The 20,568-nt window shown below is 36.8% G+C and overlaps 1 protein-coding gene across 1 annotated transcript in view; it reads left to right on the top strand.

Annotated features, from left to right (window-relative positions):
• Positions 1–20,568, top strand: part of LMNTD1 (lamin tail domain containing 1) — a 445,486-nt gene that overhangs the window by 366,205 nt on the left and 58,713 nt on the right. Inside the window, exon 8 of the mRNA XM_068560487.1 lies at positions 20,079–20,197. Within this exon, the coding sequence (XP_068416588.1) occupies positions 20,109–20,197 (89 nt within the window). The 5' untranslated portion in view covers positions 20,079–20,108. The remainder of the gene's footprint in view (positions 1–20,078; positions 20,198–20,568) is intronic.

The raw sequence follows: 20,568 nt of genomic DNA, 5'->3' as shown, positions 1-20,568 counted from the left end.
GAGAGGACTTATGATGAGAAAAATTTCAATCACAGCTTTAAGCCTTTGGTTTGGAAGGAGCTAATGAGAAAGAGGATTGGAAGGGGATGTATGTACAATTTCATTCACAGAAAATCGGTAAAGGATGATACTTTTCCCTGCATTATCCACCCCGAAAATACACTTGTGCTCCTGGTGCTTGAAGAGTGTCCATATCCTGGTGAAGAGAATTCCCATTCTTGGGCAGCTGACCCCCTTTCCAGCCACCTGGGTGACCTGGACACCCCCAGCTCAGACTGAATCAGAGGAGGAAGACGTGCTGGAGCCGACACCTCTGCTGCTGCAGCTCCTGCACTGACTGCTGGCCAGCTTCCTAGGAACTAGAGGGAGGCGAAAACCCAGGCCTCCCTGCCACACCCATGGCCCGGACGCTGCCTCTGGGGCACTCTTCTGGCTTGCACACATTGCCTCCGTGTTGTCTGCAATGAGCCTCATGGGCCACTGTCCTCCTCTAGCTCAGACTGGATCTCACACCTCATCTCTACACCCAGCACGAGAGGGTTACCCCACAACTTTCAAGTCATCTTTATGTTCTATAAGGAGACTAAGATCATATTAGGCCAAACAGATTTGCTATTAAACTATGATGATCAACAAAAGAATGGAAATTGTAGAAAGAAGAGAACAATCCTTTGTATCTAGTCCTGCAGTGACATGCTATTGGGACCACATGCATACACCCCTTCTCCTACAGTTTCCCCCATTCCAAAGGGATAAATTGAGTCCCTGCTTTTACTCTTTTAACAAAGGCTTTTATCCACTTATAAATAGATAACGAGGTAATCGAATGTTTCAGTGACAAATCCTTCCATTGAAAATTAAGAAAAAGGTAAACGGTGAAATAAAATGAAATAGAGACAATGTCCTACTGAAAGAGAAGAAGCATTGCTCCGTAATAGTTACCACTAGCCCAGTGGTTCTGAAAATTGGGCATAACCTTGAGAAATTGTTAAAACACAGATTACTGGACCCAGAAACTCCCAGAGGTTCTGATTTAGCAAGTAAAGGGTAGGCCATGAGAATGTGTGTTTTCACCAAGTTTCCCACTGTATGTGATACACTGCATCAGTGATACCCCTGTGTCAGCATATTTGTCATTATGGTGTTTGGCTGAGTGCAAATTGGCTTTCAATTTTTCTCATATATAACTTAGAGATACTCTGCTATGCTGAAATCAGACAGGCAGGGACTAATACAGGAAGGAAAAGGAAACCACCCAGAGCCTGATTGGTTTTGTAAAATATGACTTATCCATTAAATAGCTGCTGATATTAAACTCTCTTGCAGTTCCTTTCGGAACCTACTACTCTGTATTTCTATTGCTGCAGAAAAAGGAAAATGAAAACAAGGACAAAGCAAACAAACAAAACCTGGCTTGATAAGATATGATATTGCAGAGTAGATTGCTATGTTCCATAGAGCAATGCACCACATAGGGATATTAAAATGGAAAGAACACACACTTGAGATAAAAAAATAAAATGTTTACCGTCTCATAAGGCACCATTTTATAAAAAGATTAAGAATTAACTAATTCACCTTCCTTTCAGGAGAAAAATATCTTGTGAGAAATAATAAAATAACAGGAAAATAAATTCTTTTTAAATAAATAAATTCCTTTTTTTTTAAACATCTTTATTGAAGTATAATTGCCTTACAATGGTGTGTTAGCTTCTGCTTTATAACAAAGTGAATCAGTTATACATATACAATATGTTCCCATTTCTCTTCCCTCTTGCATCTCCCTCCCTCCCACCCTCCCCATCCCACCCCTCTAGGTGGTCACAAAGCACAGAGCTGATCTCCCTGTGCTATGTGGCTGCTTCAATAAATAAATTCTTAAAAAATAAATTCTTTTTAAATAAATTCTTTTAAAAATGTTTTTAAAAAAACCAGATGCTTTAGGGATAAAAAAAAAAAAATAGTAGTTCCTGTTTTGACAAAGAAAAACTGTCTTTCGCCTTTAATTTACCCCTAGTACATAACACCAGCCACATGATTATTTCTCAGCAGCATAATCAGAACTGGCTCAGTAACAGGCATGTTGTTCATCGTGATAGCTTATGTACAGCTTCTCTGGGATGCTACCAGTGAAACTGTATCTCATATGCCTTTTCTTACTCTTTTTCTGATTGGAGAGGTTGGTATTCAAAATGGAAAATTTATCTACTAACTTAAATTAGTTCCAAGGAGACCAAAGTTCACTGTTCATGCAGGATTATATCCCATGTCCTTAAATACATGATTTCACTTAGTTCTTGTAACAACTTTGTAAAGGAGGTATCTATTTTCTGTTTTTGAAGAAGAGGAAATAGATCTCGGTTAAGTAGCTAACCAAAGTCACATAGTTTTTGAGAGATAGCTCTCAATTCAATTTGAGGTTTGTCTGATTCCAAAGGCCAGGCTTTTCCAACCTCGTTTCAAGAAGGAAAAGTCCTGAGAGTACCCAAACCACTTGTTATATCTGGCCCCCGAACATATCAAATCCATAGTGTAGCTTTGATCATAAAAGAGGTTGATGATCATTTGGGTATAAATCTGGAAAACTTCATAGTTATTAAGATAAAAGTAATTTTTTAGATAAAAGTAATGTATTTTTCAACAAATTACTATAAAGACTGATTGTCTACATATTATTAATCTCACCAAGCATACAGGGCACATCTGTGGTATCATGCCAGTCCCTGGAGATATGAGGATAAATAAGATAGCCCATACCCTTTATCTCACAGCGTCATGATAGAGATAGATCTGAAATAATGTCTATAATCAGGAGTGTCATTCAAGATGTTTACTAACTATACTGAAAAAGCACCAAGTAATCAGAATAGACACTGGCTATCTATAGCTAGTATGGCTGAAGTGCATACTTATTGCCTATCAGCTTTGCCTTTAATAATGTAATTGATACTCAAATAGAGAAATGTGGAGCATAGATGGAGAGGGATGGAGGGCAGGGATGAAGGTGGTCATGTACAACTACAAATGATCTGAACCTTGAGGGATAAGTGGGAGTTTCCATTGAACAAAAGAGGACAGGACATTTTAGGCAGAGGAAACAACTATAATAAACAAAGGCTGCATATGAGGTATCTAAAACAGTGAAATTTATAGAATCAGAGTGGAATAGTGGTTGCCAGGGCTGGGGAGAGGGGGATGGGGAGTTACTAATCAACAAGTATAAAGTTTCAGTTAAACAAAATGGATGTGTTCTCAAGATCTGCTGTACAACATTGTACCTATAGTCAACAATTTTTGACACTATTGTACACTTAATTTGTTAAGAGGGTAGATCTCATGTTAAGTGTTATCACAATAAAATAAAATTAAATATAAATAAATAAACAAGCAAACAAACCAAGGATGGGCAGCACTGAGAAATATCTAGTAACCTGCTGTGGTTAGATTATGGGGCTTGTGGGGAGTAATGGCTAGAGATGATGGTGGAGAGTCATGTAGGCCAAATCATGAACTAAGCTAAGGATTTTTTACTTTCTTCCCTGGGCATCAGAGAACTCAAACAATTACATCTCTGCTTCAGACAGTTTTGGTAGAGAATATACTAGAGGGAGACCATTTAGAGGCTATTTCAATAGTTTAGGAGAAATAGGATGTGAGTCTATAATGGTATTGTTGCAAAGATAAGGGATGGAGGCAAGAGACATTTTTGACTATCTGTAATGGCTGATTGAGTATATTGAGGTGGAGAAGAAATAATCAAGGAGTCCAAAGCACTTGGCTTGAGCAACGTTATTGATTTTACTTGAGATTTTACAGGCAGATGGAGATAATATCTCCAGTATGTTTGGAAAGTGAGCAAGATAATTATCCTGGTTCTGTGCATAGCATGTCATGCGGAACACCCAGATGGTGAAGTGAAATAGGCAATTGGAAATACAGATGATGGACAGTACCTGTTCTATACCATATGGATGGATATCCATATATATCCTTATATATATGCATATGCATATTTTTTTAACTTAATAGACAACTCACAGCCTAAGGAGGAAACACTTTAAAACTAAGATATGTAGTTTTATGGTTTGAGTCAATTTATAAATCACATATCATAATTTATAAATATCAAAAGTATTCAAAAACTAAGTTTGGTTTATTTGGATATCTCATTGAGCTAACAAGTCCAAGGTTAGATCTTGATTGCCTTACAAGTGAGTTTGATTAGCAAATATTCCTGAGACAAGTCTTTGAAAAGTCTTTTTATTATTTTGCTCTAGTGAATTTCAAGATTGCATGTTGTTGTATAGTAACAGATGGCACATAAAACTCCAGTACTGACTCAGCAAATGACAACCACGGGAATTGCTCAATATTGATGCATGGTCTGAATCGGCTCTAGTCTACTCTAATGGTAGTGAGTCTTCATTGGAGTATTAAACAGCTTCCTCCTTTACATGGTTTGGCATTAAACCAATTCACGTATACATGTAATATGTTGTGTGATCAGTATTTCTAGTCATACAGAAAGCGTATTCTATTGTATTTGGTTACCTGTCCTCACGAGGCTCCCCAAGGAAAAAAACTACAGAACTGAGTAGTTTGTTTTTGGCACATTCTCACCTACCAGTGTCACTGCTTTCCCAACCTTTAGGCACCTAAGTCGTCAAACTTACTCTGCTTGCCCAAAGGCACCACTAAAGTATTTCACTCAAACCTGCCCATTCCGTGTGCCTGGACCACCTTTCCTCATCCTCTCTGGTGTCATTTAAACTCCCATTTAAGGAAACATCATGTTTTAGGGATTTAGGTTTATTCACAGTAGTATAAAAATGATCAGCTAATCTTCCCAGTGTGTGTGTGTGTGTGTGTGTGTGTATGTGTGTGTGTGTGTGTACATGCACACATGTACACAGGTGTGGCCCATGATGTAAAATGTCTGTTGCATAAATGACCTGCTTCCTATTGTGCTCTGTGAGATGGGGGAAGGAAGACAACTAAGCAGGTGGACAATCAGGCAGGTGAACAAAGCAAGAAGCCTCTCAGGGGAGTGAAGTTGAGGCCCTAGTGTGTAGAAGGAGTCAGTCCATTGGGACTAGAGAATGAGTTCTCACCATCCCCTCCCCAACCCCAAATAGTCTCCCACCATGGGCTTTATAAGACAGGACAATGAGACCAGCACAGACCCTGAAATGCCCTACCCTCTCGGAATCTATTTTCTGAATGCAGGGGTACTTCCTAATGGGTCTCTGGAAGAGAAGCAATTGGTCCCGGTCAAAATGTCAAAGAAAGAGAGGTTTGGTTTTACTTTCTATCTCCTTCACTGAGTTATTTGCAGACCTTCTCAATACTTAATGGAAACAACGTATTACATCAATTCTACGATGATATTTTTTCACAATTTAACACCTCTGAAATTGAGATGCATCATATGATCAATGGCAATCTATGACATTGGTGTTGCCTGGATTGAATTTCTTATATAAACATTTATTTCCGACAGTTACCTAGGACCACTACCGACCTGAGGCCACTTTAAATTAAATGATATTCCTGAGTTTTTTTTACAATACATTGGTGGTGTGAATGCAGACCTCATACCTATGTGAGTAATGGCTGTGGTTCAAAATCTCAGGGGAGAGTTTTCTTTTCTCTCTTACCAGGCTAAGGTTGAAAAATTCAAGTTGTCCCTTGGGGATCCCGGCTTTATGCCGGGGTCTTTTATTAGATTCGCTATCTTGGATTTTTTTCTTGGTGGTAGATAAAATAATGGTATATCTTATAGCCAAAAGAATTGAAGAAATTTGATATTGGAATTGAAAAGGTTCGCCAGGGACAAACATTCTTCCCAGTTTCTGACTTCTGAGCAGCAACACTGCCTTCTTCAGGTCTTCACTTGTCTTTCAGAGCCTGCCAACACCTCTCAAAAAGAATCAGGTAATCACCCTCCAGATGAATGATTCCCTGTGCAATTTGTGGGTATAATGGGATTTGTTAATTTGTAATTTCATCAAGATGTAATTTGTGAGTAAAGAATGTGATAAAGCTATAATTACCACTGTGGTGAATCTGTTCATTGCTTTTGCAGATACTTATAAGGTATCTATTCTGTTCACTGGAGAAGGAGCAAAGATGCCCAAGAAATGGCCCCTGACCTCGGGGAGCTTAGAGTCTATTATGATTGGATAAGGCATGTGCTAAACAACTGTAATGTAATGTAATGTATGTAATGTAATGTAATGTAGAATGTGATAATGCCATGGGAAAGAAATGGAAAACCTATCCCATGGATATTCAGGAGAGAAAGAAATCATTTTTAGTTTGGGAGAATCAAAAAATACTTTATGGAAGATATGGGTAATAAATATTAAGAATAAAAATAATAATGATTACCATTTAAAATGCTTTACTTACATTATTTTATGTAGTCCTCTATGAAATAGATGTTAATTCCATTTTACGGCTGAGAAAACTAGTTTTGAAGACTGAATAGATTTTTAGAGGCAGAAGCAGTGTTGGGAAGGGTGATGCTTATCAGTGGGAAAAGTCAGAACAATGGCATGGATGTGGGAAAGCCAGGGGCACATACAAAGATACCACATAGATCAGTTGGATTGGAGCATCAGATAGGTAAAGGCAAGTGATAAGAGAGATAAAACAGTATTTTGTTTTAGCTGGGTAATGGAGGAATCGATGAGAGTTGTCATGGAGATAGAATAAAATAAACTGATAGATGATTTATTGAATTCTAACAAAGGAGGAATATTTGTCAAAGATGAGGAAGTGATTCGGAGATTGAGTGTCTGGGTGAAAGTAATACTAGGAGAAGAAATAGTGAGCACAAGAGAATACAGGACATCAAGGTCCTGTCCTAATGAGCTCAATTATAAATGTCCTAATACTGTCTGTGCCAATAGAGTAAGAGCTTGGGGGGGAAGGGCAAGCAAGGTGTGGGATGTAATCGGTGGTGGTAGGGTTTATAAGGTCCTGAACATCAAGGCTAAAGTCCATGGAAGGATAATCTTAACCAGAGTGCTTCAAACTCAAATCCGGTTCAGGGAGGTACCATGATGTACCAAAAGTGATCCTCATAGCATGGACCTTGGTGACTCATGAAGTAGGGGAAGACTGACTCTCATCAGGGAAGACTTTCAGTGTCCAATGAGAGAAGCTGAGAGCAAAACTGAACCACAAGGAAAAGGACTGATTTATGCTAAAAGGGTTGATTAAAGCCACTTCTGCCCCACTTCTAGTTACCAATTTCCTAGTGTACAAGGTTGACCTTTAACAAGGATACTCTGCATTCTAACATCTGGTAAACTGGCATAAAAATTGGGCATCAGAGACCTAAGCAGAAGGACCAGCCAGAAAGCCTTCTGCTGGGGCTTGTGGTCTTTCAATGAAAGACTGAAATGTTATGCTCTCCACCTATTTAGGGATCTGTTAATTTCAAAGCACCCTGACCTCAGGCACGAGGAAGTCAAGAATTACATTATTTCTAGACCTTGTTTGTTCACAGGGAAGGTAGCTGGTATCTCCTGCCAGCCTGAGTTCTCATTAATTCTAGGACTGGGTTGAGATCTATTTCCGTCAGGGAGGTCCTTAGCAATTAGGGGCAACTGAGTAGGGTTGGAAAAATCTGAAACTTGCAGTAGGCAGTTGAAATTGCTGGATTAGTTTAAGAGGAGAGCATAAACTAGAGATTTTAGAGTCATAAAGGTACAATGGTTGCAGGTATATAAAAAAAAATGGTGAAATTGTTGAAGGAAATAGGAAAGGGAAAAAGCAAAGAGAGGGAGGGCCAAAGACTAACACAAGGGGATCCTCTGAACTTGGAGAAAAAGAGGAGGAAGGGGAGTTGGTCAAGAATTTGGAGGAAAAGAGGCCAAGAGAGAAGAGAATGACATCATATAGAAACAGAGCAGGATTAAAGCCGTTAGATGGGTCTACTAGGAGGTCATTGTGATCCCTAAGAGCAGGCATGATTTATCCATGAGGGAACAAATCATATCACAGTGGATTTAACGTTGAGTAAGCAGTAAGGAAATGAAAGCAGTATAGCTTTTCCCCCCCAGAGATATTTGGCTGTGGAAGGAAAGAGGGAGGGAGGGAGGGAGGGAAGGAGAAATATGCTAGCATAGTAGCTCAGAGTTGAGAGAAGTTTTTCTTTTTGATTTTCAAATCTTTGAAATTTTGTCTTTGAAAATAATTTTCTCGAATTTTCATTGTCTTACTGCTTCTATTTCATGCCATGGGATTAGATTCATAGGGTCCTGGATTCAGTCCCTGCTGCCATGTATTAGCTTTACCTTTTCCATTAAGCACAAGCTGTATGATTTTGACAAGTTACTTAATCATACATGTTTCATGTGCAGATGAACCGTTTCACTTTGTTTACTTTGTGATTCTTCTTCCCAGGAGAAGATCTGAATAAATCGGTTGTCATGATTCAGTGCAGAACAATACTTCTGCCAAGAATGGCCCACCAAAACCCTCTCAGAGGTGCTAAAATATGTGTACAAGGTTTTTACAAGATAAACAATGATGAATCTAGAATAGTAATACCACCTTATACGTATATTGTTCTTTAAACATTTACAAAGACCTTTCACAGGCATTTTCTTAAATTTGCATAACACACTGTGAAAGCAGGAGGAGAAGAGTGAAGTAGCCATAAAAAAGCTAGATAATGAGGCCAAATAAAAATTGCCAAGTAACAAAATAAATTTGAATCTCATCTTAAATTTGTCGTGGAACATACAGGCTATAGGACCAGCTCTTTTGTCTAAGCACAATACTAAAGATAATATTTCTTTTATTGACTGAAGCCACCAATATAGTAAATAGATGAACTAAAAGGCATAGAAATATTTTATTTAAACAATATGAGGATAAGGATTTAGTAAGGGCTGCCCAGGTAATTTGGACTAATTCTCCTACTGAAAACAAATAGAAAAGCTGGGAAAATGTAACAGAACTAAAGACACCAGAAAACTATCAAGTCAGTCAAGCATCATGATTCCAAGACCCAGAAGAATGAAAAGACCCAGAAAGATAACCCATCTTTACAGCCATATTTGCCCTAAATTTGTCAGGTTATTTAGGAAGAATTGGTTGAGAAAATGAACAGAGGTTTTACAGATTTATGGACATGGAGGACAAAAGTTGAAGTTCAAGGTCCAACAAAGAGTAGAAGCACTGGTAACACCTCCCTGCAGACTTCTGGTTGGAACCTTGAAAGTCAAACCGTTGGAACCTTAAAAGTCAAACCCTAGGAGTAAGAATAAACCAGACATAGATTGGCCTTCACAGAAACTGAAACCCAGCTTCAAATTGTCTTAACCCCTGACTGAATTGATTTAGTTAATATGGACTTTCTAGTGTCCCTAGCTGCCTAATAGATACTCTCTAAAGGAATGTATCAATTTAGGCCTAAATTACATCTATAATTTTTTCATAAACTGCGTTTGTTACTCAATCAAGAATACTCAAGGGCTTCCGTGGTGGCACAGTGGTTAAGAATCCGTCTGCCAATGCAGGGGACACGGGTTCGAGCCCTAGTCCAGGAAGATCCCACATGCCGCGGAGCAAGTAAGCCCTCAAGCCACAACTACTGAGCCCGAGCTCTAGAGCCCACAAGCCACAACTACTGAGCCCGTGTGCCACAACTACTGAAGCCCACGTGCCTAGAGCCCGTGCTCTGCAACAAGAGAAGCCACTGCAATGAGAAGACCACGCACCACAACAAAGAGTAGCCCCCGCTTGCCGCAGCTAGGAAAAGCCTGCGTGCAGCAACAAAGACCCAATGCAGCCAAAAATAAATAAATAAAATTAATAAATTTATTTAAAAAAATAAGAATACTCAAAAATATGAGGAAACAAGACAGGTGCCTGAACACAGACAGAAATAATAGATATAAGGAACTTATACTACTCAATAGCAAAAATATATATATAAAATAATCTGGTAAAAAAAATGGGCAAAGGATCTGAATAAACATTTTCCCAAAGAAGACATACAGATGGCCAATAGGCACATGAAGAGGTGCTCAACATCACTAATTATCAGACAAATGCAAATCAAAATCACAATGAGATGTCACCTCACACCTGCTAGGATGACTTTCATCAAAAAGTCAAGCAATAACAAGTGTTGGTGAAGATGTAAGGAAAAGGGAGTCCTTGTGCACTGTTGGTAGAAATGTAAAATACAGACAAAATTTGCAAAAAAATGATGAATTTTCATATACTTCTCTCTGTAATTTTTATAATAAGTAGGGAAAATCAGTAAGGATAAAAATAATTTGAATAACACAATTATTGCAATTAGTCTAATTGAGACATATAAAACACTATACTCAGCAAATTCAAAGTATGCACTCTTTTCAAAAATACAGAAAAATTTTTACAAAAATGGACCATATGCTTGCCATGAGGTAAAATCAACAAAATTTCAAAGAGCTTAAATTATTCAGAGTATGTACTCTGACCACAGAGGAATTTAGTTAAAAATCACTAACAAAAAAAATAACTTGAAAGTCTTCATATGTTTGGAAATTAAGCAATAGCTATCTAAAAATTATGTAAATTTAAAAAATATATTTAAAGAAATGATAATTAAAATACTACATAGTAAAATTTATGGAATAAAGCTAAAGCCATGCTTAGTGGGAAATGCCATTAAGCCTTAACTGCCTATATTAGAAAATAAAAATAGGCTGTAAAGTAATTATCTAAATAGCCATCTCAAGTATTCACAAAAATAATAGCAAACTGAACCCAAAGAAAGTTTTAGAATGTATAATAAAGAGGATCAAAAGCCAGTGCTTGGTTCTTTAAAAAGACTGATTAAATTAACAAAGGGGAAAATATATAGAAGAGGCAAATAACCAATATCAGTAATGAAAAGGGAGATAACATCACAGATTCCTTTTGAAAAAATTTTGGTAAAAACACAGCCTACCAGAAATCAATGAAGAAGAAATAGAAAATATAAACAGTCCTAAAACTACTAAAGAAATTGAATTTTAAAACTGCCCAGAAAGTAAAGTCCAGAACCAGAATGTTTCACCAGTAAATTCTGCCCAGGATTATAAGGAAGTAATAATGCCAATCTTGCACAATTTCTTCCAGATAATGGAAAAAGAGAAAACACTTGTTTTATGAAACCAGCATGATCTTTCGTTCTTTCTTTTTATTTTATTTTTTTATGAGGTAATGGCTATAATTCCCTGTGCTATTCAATATATTTTTGTTGCTTATCTATTTTATACATAGCAGTTTTTATCTCTATATCCCATCCCCCTAACTTGCCCCTTCCTCTTCCCTCTCCCCACTGATAACCACTAGTTTTTTTCCTATATCTGTGAGTCTGTTTTCTGTTTTGCTACATACATTCATTTGTATTATTTTTTAGATTCCACATATAAGTAATATCATGCAGTATTTGTCTTTCTCTGTCTTTTTTCACTAAGCACAATATTCTCCACATCCATCCATATTGCTGCAAATGACAGAATTTCATTTTTTTATGGCTGAGTAATATTCTATTGTGTATATATACCACATCTTCTTTACCCATTCATCTGTTCCTGGACACTTGAGTTACTTCCATTATCTTGGCTATTGTAAATAGTGCTGCTATGAACATTGGGGTGCATATATCCTTACAAATCAGTGTTTTCCAGGTATATACCCAGGAGCGGAATTGCTGGATCATACGGTAGTTCTATTTTTGGTTTTTTGACCATAACGTTTTCCACAGTGGCTGCACCAATTTACATTCCCACCAACAGTGTACAAGTGTTCCCTTTTCTCCACATCCTTCCCAACATTTTTTATCTATAAACTTTTTGATGATAGCCATTCTGACAGGTGTGAGGCAATAGCTCATTGTTGATTTGATTTGCATTTCTCTAATAATTAGCAATGTTGAACATCTTTTCACGGGACTGTTAGCCATCTCTATGTGTTCTTTGGGAAAATATCTATTCAGGTCTTCTGCCCATTTCCTTATTGTGTTATTTGTTTTTTTGATATTGAATTGTATGAGCTGTTTATATATTTTGGGTATTAACACCTTGTTGGTTGTCATTTGTGAATATTTTCTCTCATTCTGTAGGTTGTATTTTCATTTTGTTGATGGCTTCCTTTGCTGTGCAAAAGCTTTTAAGTTTAATTAGGTTCCATTTATTTATTTTTGCTTTTATTTCAGAGCCCAGCATAATCTTCATACCAAAACCTGACAAGAATATTACCAGAAAGCAAGATTAGAGATAATCCATTCTTTCCAAATTGATCTGTAGATTCAGTGCAATCCCAAACAAAATCTAAGCTGGTATTTTTTTTTTAATTGACAAGATGATTCTAAAAATTCACATGGAAATCAAAGAACCTAGAATAGTCATGATAGTATTGAACAAATTTTTTGAAAGACCTATATACTATACTATAAAATTACCCTAATTAAGACAGTGCAGTAATGGCACAAGGATAGACAAATAAATTAATAGAACTGAATAGAGACCCAAACACATATGGCCACATGATTTACAACTGAGATACTATTGTCTTTCAATGGGAGAAATGCTGTCTTCTGGGAGGAATGCTGTCTTCTCAGTAAAGAGTGCAGGGTCTACTGGATAACTCTGTGAAAAAAAGGACTAAACCTTGAATCCTTCTGCATATTATACACAATAATTAATTTAAGGTAGTTCATAAATATTAAAGGTACAAAAGTAAAACTTCCAGGAGAAAAAATAGTCTAATATTTCCATGGCCTCAATTTAAATAAATATTTCTTAAATAGGACACAAAGTCATTAAGAAAAAAGATTGATAAATTGGACTTCATTAAAACCAAGAATCTCTACTCATAAAATGCACCTTTCAGAGAGTAAAAAGACAAATTACAATCTGAGAGAATATAATTGTAATACATAAATCCAGCAAAGAACTTTGATCTGGAATAAATAAAGAACTCTTATAAATCCAAAAAAAAAAAAGAAAGAAAAGAAAAGAAAAGAAAAACATACACACACACACACACTCTTACATACAAATAGAAGCAAGAAACTCCTGAAATATCCAGTAATTAATATAATTATTGAGCCATTAGGAACAAGTAAATGGCTAGATAATGCATACTGAGAATGTATTCTACTCCTTGGCCTGGTTCACAGCCCTCCCTGATCTGGTCTCCCCTATCTATCTGACTCTACCTAGGACTGCACACCCAGCCCATCTCTCTGCCTCAGCCATTAATATACCTACCCCATGTCTACCCCTGGATTTTGATGCTCACCAGAAAAGTACATTCAACACTGTCTAGTCACAACAGACAATTAATATGTATTTGTTGAGTGAACACATGCATGAACATATAAGATAATAAATGCCTTCCTTCCTGTTCTCTGCTTTTCCAAATCCTATCTATCCTTTAAGGTCCACACATATCTCATCTCTTCTGTGAAGTCTTTTCTAACCACAACAGCAGAAGTACTAATTCTTCCCTGAGTTCTTCTAGTTCTTAACAGAACTATCCTTTGATTTTTATCACATTCTGTCATGCATTATTTTTTTCATATTCACAGATACTACTGTCCCATCAAAAGAATAAATTCCAGAAGAGCAAGGAACATGGCTGTCACCTATTTATATCATTATAGAGTATCTGTCCAATTGTCTTTTAAACAGTGGTGCTCTGTATTTTTCAGGGAATGATGGAGTATAATGATGAAGAATACAATCTCTAAAGTCAGACAGACCTGAACTCTGGCCCTGGTTCTGCCACTTCATAGCTGTGTGACTCTGGGCAATTATCTGACTGCTATAAGTGTCAGTTTCATCATCTGTGAAAGATGGATAATTACACATCCTTAAAAGGATGAAATGAAATAATATACATAGAGTACTTAACACAAATAGGAAATATATGTTAAATGATAGCTAGTAGTAGTAGTAGTAGTATTCACTATTGATTATAGCTCTGAATTGTAAAAGCATTTACTCAGAAAATAAGGGAGAAACAAGCATGAACACAGAACAATAACAACAAAACTAAGGGTAATAGAACAGCCAAAGAAAATTTCCAGTGTATAAAAATGTCCAGCTTGTCTTTCTTCTACTACAGACTAATCTACACGTGGCCAAAGGTTAGAGAGTTCCATTCCATCACACTGCATGAATTTTCTCATTCCATCTCAGATGTCTGGTTTCTCACCTCCTTCTAACATGCAGGGTCTCAAACAAATGACACAGGATAATTTCAGACACAGTATTATCCACCCTGATAATTTATTTTCTGTTCCTAGTGAAGGTTAGAGGTGTCCTTTTCTTGCAAAAGACATAACGTGGACCTCGGGGTCCTTAATATCCTTAGGAGCCTCTCAATTTCTTCTGTTCTCTCATTTGCACATGAGGAGAAAAGCTGCTAACCAACTTAAATTTAATTTACCAGTTTAAATTTGCTTGTACTTCAAATTGTTGGGAGAATAATGAAAGCAGCTTCATTTATGTAGACAGAACTATCAGGGGGGTTCTCAAGAGTAACGAATCCACCCTTAGTGAACTGTACCCCTCCTTGCCACCTATTGCCATCATCAGTCATGAATAATGCTGACAGTAGCTACAACTGATCAAATTTGTTACGTGTGCCCTAGCCAGGGAAGAAGGGTTGAAGCCCCTCCTTGCCTGGGTGTGCTTCCACAGTGAGCTGGGCCAGGCTCCATTCAGTCTTATATTTGTGCCTGATGCCATGGGTAGGGCTCATATTCAGGCTTCCAATAAGTCTCTTTCATACTCCTTTAATCCACTGCTGTTCGTACTTGTTCCCACGGGGCACTAGTGTCCCATAAGCTGTAGAGAGGGAGCGTTCGACTGTAATATTGAATAATGATCGCCTCTACCCTGTGTGCAAAAGAAACAAAGTTAATGGATCGCATTTTCTCAATTGAAATTGTTCTCCAATCCTTTTTTACAAGTCTTTGGCCCCAGACACCACTTTTCTGCTTAAGGTTGCCAGTCGATGAGAGAAGAAAATGAAACTGCAAATTCATATCAATAGGAAAACTCAAAGCCAATCGTTCATTCTTGGCTCAACAGTTTGTTGGGTGTTTTATTTTGTTTTAAAACATGTGAGCCGGTGGTTATGAGTTTACATGGTATCCAAATAATATGAAGTGCATTTCTTGTTCCTAGTAAAAATATATAAAAATGGTGTGTAGAGGAAATAAAAATATATTGATTTGTATTTTTAAAAATATTTTACAAGAAAAGGGTGTTCTGCAAATAAGAGCATACGTTCTGGATCTCTGCCATTCTGAAAAAGTCTGAGATGCCCTGTCTTAGAATAAGTATTTTATTCCTCTAAAGAAGATGTGTAGAAATGATTCGTGGATAAAGGCTGAGCCTCAATACGTGTACCCTGTGTGTGAAGTAACCGTGCAGTTATTTATGAACCATTGCTAAAACTGGTACGAATGTCTGAGGATTCAAACCACTGTTTGACGTTTAGTATCACGTATGCAGATATTCTTAGTGCTGTTTGGCAATAGAGTTTTGTGATTGGGAAGGGCCATGAAGGTATTTGAGCAAGCTATCTGAAACTCGAACCTCCCAATAAATGGTCCTTTATCCTCTCTGTGAACACCTACTGTAGGACCTTCACATGACCTTGACGTCAAGGTGAAATAATAGCATCTCTGTTCAAGGCTGTGTTATTTACATGTGGTTCTGTGTGAAGGAAATGAAGAAACACAGTATATTTTTAGACTAGTAAGATGCTTTACAATAGGAATTTATACTATAATATGGGTGCAAATGTGAAACTGTATTCCTATATATACAAACTCTTTGAATCTTAGTGGAACATGTCATGTTTTAAATCGTAATCTTCAATTGCATATTACTCGGTTTGGAAATTTCCACCCATGGCCTGAGAGAGGAAGAAAATTCTCTTTATATATACAACCTTCATTCACACAAGACATTTTATTTATATTACTAATTTAATAAAAAAATCCCCTACTGTGCAAATGTTCTCCATATGTGAAGACAGAGGACCAGGATGCATAAAGCCAGTTCTTTGTGTTTTTCAACTTTTAAAAAATTATGGACATATAATATTTTTGTCTTTTTTTGATTACTGAATATGGTGGTATTTTGCCACTTTTAATTTTTTCTTAATCAAGGTAAAAGCTCATAATATAAGACTCAGTTTTCATCATCTTATTTTGCCCTATATCTACTCTTATGGGGCTTCAATTTCTCATGCAAAATTCTGGTGTTTTCCCAATAGAGGATAAGGCCAAAGAGAAATGACACAGAGTCCAGAAGTTGGGAGAGAGTGATCTGAGACCAGTGCAAAGAGAAAGATCAGGACAAAGCTGGTTCGGGAGTAGGTAAGTGGTTAGGCAGTTACCATGGAAGGAGTTAGGAAGACATTGGACAGGAATTACAGCAGAGAAACAGGGAGTATGGTGAAGGGGATTTTGTAACAAATGGATGTGAGACCAAATCCTGGCTCTGCCATCTATTGACCATATAACCTTGGAAGAGGTATTCATCTCTCTGAACTCCCACTTCCTCATTTGGGAAAATGGGGAGACTCCCATCTTCCAGAGCTGTGGTGAAAGAACCTGTGTGAAGGCTACTGAACCTCATAAACAGTAAGTGTTTCTGCTTTTCCCTCTCAGCTCTATCTTGACTCTGTCCTTCCTGAATTAGAGACAGCCATGAAGATGATGCTATCAATGTGTGGAGTCTACACATCCCCAAATGATCCTCCCTTTTCACAACAGAGAATTTCAAACATTTATAGAAAAAAATAAACATGATGTGTAACAAACCTCCAGTACCCATTACCTAGCTTCAACTATTACAAGTCACTTCCCATCATTTTCATCCACAACTCCATCCACTCCCTACCCTCTGTATTATTTTGAAGCAAATCTAGACATCGTATCATTTTATCTCTAAATGTTTCAGTATGTATTTCTAAACAACAAGGAATCTTGTTTAAAAAAGTACAATCATAATACCGTAAAACACCTTAAATATTTAACATTTATTCTTTAATATCATTAAATATCCAGAGTACTTAAATTTCCAATGTCTTATGCATTTTTTACAGTTTGCTTGAATTAGGTTATAAATTATATCCACAAATTACAAAGGGTGTCTTTTAAATCTCTTGATCTATTAGCTAACGTGCTCTTCTGTTCTCTGTATTTTATGTAAGTTAGAGGATTCATCAGATTCAGGTTGATTTTGTTATTGTTGCTATGGTTATTACCTATATCAGATAAGTTATAACAGCCACATGAATACACCAAGTGGTATTGCCATTGATGATGTAATTTTTCCAAACTGATGAACAATTCTTGGAAAAGGTCTGAACAAACCAATCTATAATCTTCCCTCAATGTAAGTAATTGTGTACAAAATAATTAAAAGGGTACAAAAATATTTTGTATTTATATGTAATATGGAGCTAGGCTTTAGGCTCAAATAATTATAAACTATTTTTCATCTACATGAATGTCTGGCAAGTCATGTAGTACATGGGAAAATTCTTTGCCAAGTAGGATTATCTGCCACATTTCAGAAAATCTACCATTTCTGGATCCTGTCCGCTAAATGCCAGTAGCACCCCACCAAATCTTTATGACTACTATTAATGTCCCCTCATATTTACAAAATTCCCCCTATGATTCACTTCATCTCCTTTTGAAAACCACTGGCTTAGTTTGAGAAGCAGTAAAAGAGGAAATTGATTTTAATTGCATATATGCTCTAATTTGGGGAAGGGAAATAAGGAAAATATTCTGTGTGGGAAATAACTATTGAAACGTTCACAATTTCAAAGCTTTTCAAAGTTGTTCTCAGTTGGCAGAACTTTGTTTCTCCAAACTATGCTGGAAAATGTGGATAGGTGCTCTGATAAAACAAATGAGGTCATAATGACATCATGCTAACATATGTGGTTCAAGTACAGAAATTTTTACAGCTAGGAAACCATCCAGACAGGTAGATTTAGGGAAACTGGGACAGTGGCACGAAATAATAAATCCATTTTTAAATCTTTTCTAAACATAAGTATAAATTTATAAATCTCTTTATGCTGTATTTATGCAATTGGCCTATAATGCTGATAAGGAATTTCTCTTCATCTCTGAGATGAAGAAAATACAGTCAAATGTTTACTCTCCTCTCGTTTACTTGCCTCATTATGTGATATACTTCTTGCCTTTTTCTTTTATTAAAAGAGTTACTTTCTTCATTGTCCTTTGTATTTAAATACTGTTCATCATTCCAAGATGGAAGCCATTTTCCTTTTTTTTTTAAAAAAATATACATCTATATATTTTATTTTATTTTATTTTAACATCTTTATTGGAGTATAATTGCTTTACAATGGTGTGTTAGTTTCTGCTTTATAACGAAGTGAATCAGCCATACATATACATATATCTCCTCCCTCTTGCGTCTCTCTCCCACCCTCCCTATCCCACCCCTCTAGGTGATCACAAATCACTGAGCTGATCTCCCTGTGCTATGCGGCTGCTTCCCACTAGCTATCTATTTTACATTTGGTAGTGTATATATGTCCATGCCAGTCTCTCACTTCGTCCCAGCTTACCCTTCCCCCTCCCCGTGTCCTCAAGTCCATTCTCTACACCTGTGTCTTTGTTCCTGTCCTGCCCCTAGGTTCTTCAGAACCTTTTTTTTTTTTTTTTAGATTCCATATATATGTGTTAGCATACGGTATTTGTTTTTCTCTTTGTGACTTACTTCACTCTGTATGACAGACTCTAGGTCCATCCACCTCACTACAAATAACTCAATTTCGTTTCTTTTTATGGCTGAGTAATATTCCATTGTATATATGTGCCACATCTTCTTTATCCATTCATCTGTCGATGGACACTTAGGTTGCTTCCATGTCCTGGCTATTGTAAATAGAGCTGCAATGAACATTGTGGTACATGACTCTTTTGGAGTTATGGTTTTCTCAGGGTATATGCCCAATAGTGGGATTGCTGTGTCATATGGTAGTTCTATTTTTAGTTTTTTGGAAGCCATTTTCTAATCTAAATTGGAAGATATTTTATCATTATTCCTTGAGGTGGGAATTATTTGTTCATAGTAACTTGCTGGTTCCTGGTACACAGTAGATGCTTATTTAAATATTTATTGAATGAACTTACTCATCCAGTAATCATCATCATTCTGTATCTTATTACTGTGTACAATCATTTACTTTCATATGGGTTAATTTTATTCCCATGCCATTATTATCATGACACATTGTGTGGATCTTTTACTCAAGATAGAATCTGAATTAAGTGATTTCTTCTAAATCATATTGCTGGTGTAACTAGAAGAATTTAGAACTCCTGGTTTTGATTTCACTGTTTCTACCAATAGGTTTCTTTTCGCCTTAAAAGTATACTGTTCCTGCTGCCTAGCTGTTGCCATGTGCTCAAAGAGCATTTGTCAAAACAAAACAAACAAAAAGACAAAAAACAGTGATTAACTCCCCCAATATTTGCATACTAGCCTTAATCCTAAGAAATCCAAAATAGGATATCAAACATTTTGATGGCAAAGTTTGTCTGGTAGGATAAACAGCTCTCTTAAAAGCAAGTTACTGTTATTTGATGTCTGCAAACTGCAAACAGGTGCAGCATTAACATAGTAATTGTTCAGAGACTGGAACTTTGTAACTATGGAGACATTACTTCACAGTGTTCTAACAGGCAGTGTTGGCCAGATGTGAAAGTTGTAATCATAAAGGTAGCTTTGCTGGGTTACTGCGCTGCCTCTTGAGTTGCTTCCAGTGAGTGCTACACACCTTCATCTTGATTTGTTTAATATTTTTAGCCAATATCAGTATTGGCTATATCAGTGCTTACATAGTCATATTAGAATCCTGGTTCTGGCCCCAGCTTGGTTAAGAAATCATGAAGTCTGGCAGGTGCTTTAAGGTAGTTAGATTAACAAGTGAGGTCACTCAAAAAAGAAAATCTGCCTTGAAGCTCAGCTCTATTCACTGACTAATGTCATGATTTGTTTTCCCAGAAAAGAAAAGAGACTTCTTTTCCAGCCAAGATGAAATACACACAAGCCACTCAGGAAATTTCAGCGGTCCTGCAGAGTGAAGTCCATGAGCAGGAAGATAAAATGGAAAATCAAGCGCAGTAAGACAGGCACAAATGAGTTTTAGAAGTTGAGGATGGAGTATCTGACCTCTTTGTTTCAAAACAGCTTATAAAAAGTTAGAACTAGAATCGAGTCTACAAATTTCCTAAAATTAATTAATGATAACATACAATTTCCCCAACCACTGTTTTATAAGATTTAGTCTTTGAGTAATGTAAAAATTCACCTAGACAGATCTCCATCATATCAGACCTGGTTGAGATTCCAAAGCTCATATCTAGCATGTTAATTGTTTCTTTAAGGTAATTGGCAGGCAGTTTCTTTAAAACTACTTTATTAACCTGGGGACAGAGAACTGCTAGAGAATTTTGGTTTGGGAAATGTCTGTGAGGATGTTAAATAAAAGCGA

This window comes from Eschrichtius robustus, chromosome 13, assembly GCF_028021215.1.
Source record: "Eschrichtius robustus isolate mEscRob2 chromosome 13, mEscRob2.pri, whole genome shotgun sequence".
Classification (NCBI taxonomy): Eukaryota; Metazoa; Chordata; class Mammalia; order Artiodactyla; family Eschrichtiidae; genus Eschrichtius; species Eschrichtius robustus.
The sequence above is the reverse complement of the archived record's forward strand: the minus strand, read 5'-3'. Positions and strand labels throughout refer to the sequence as shown.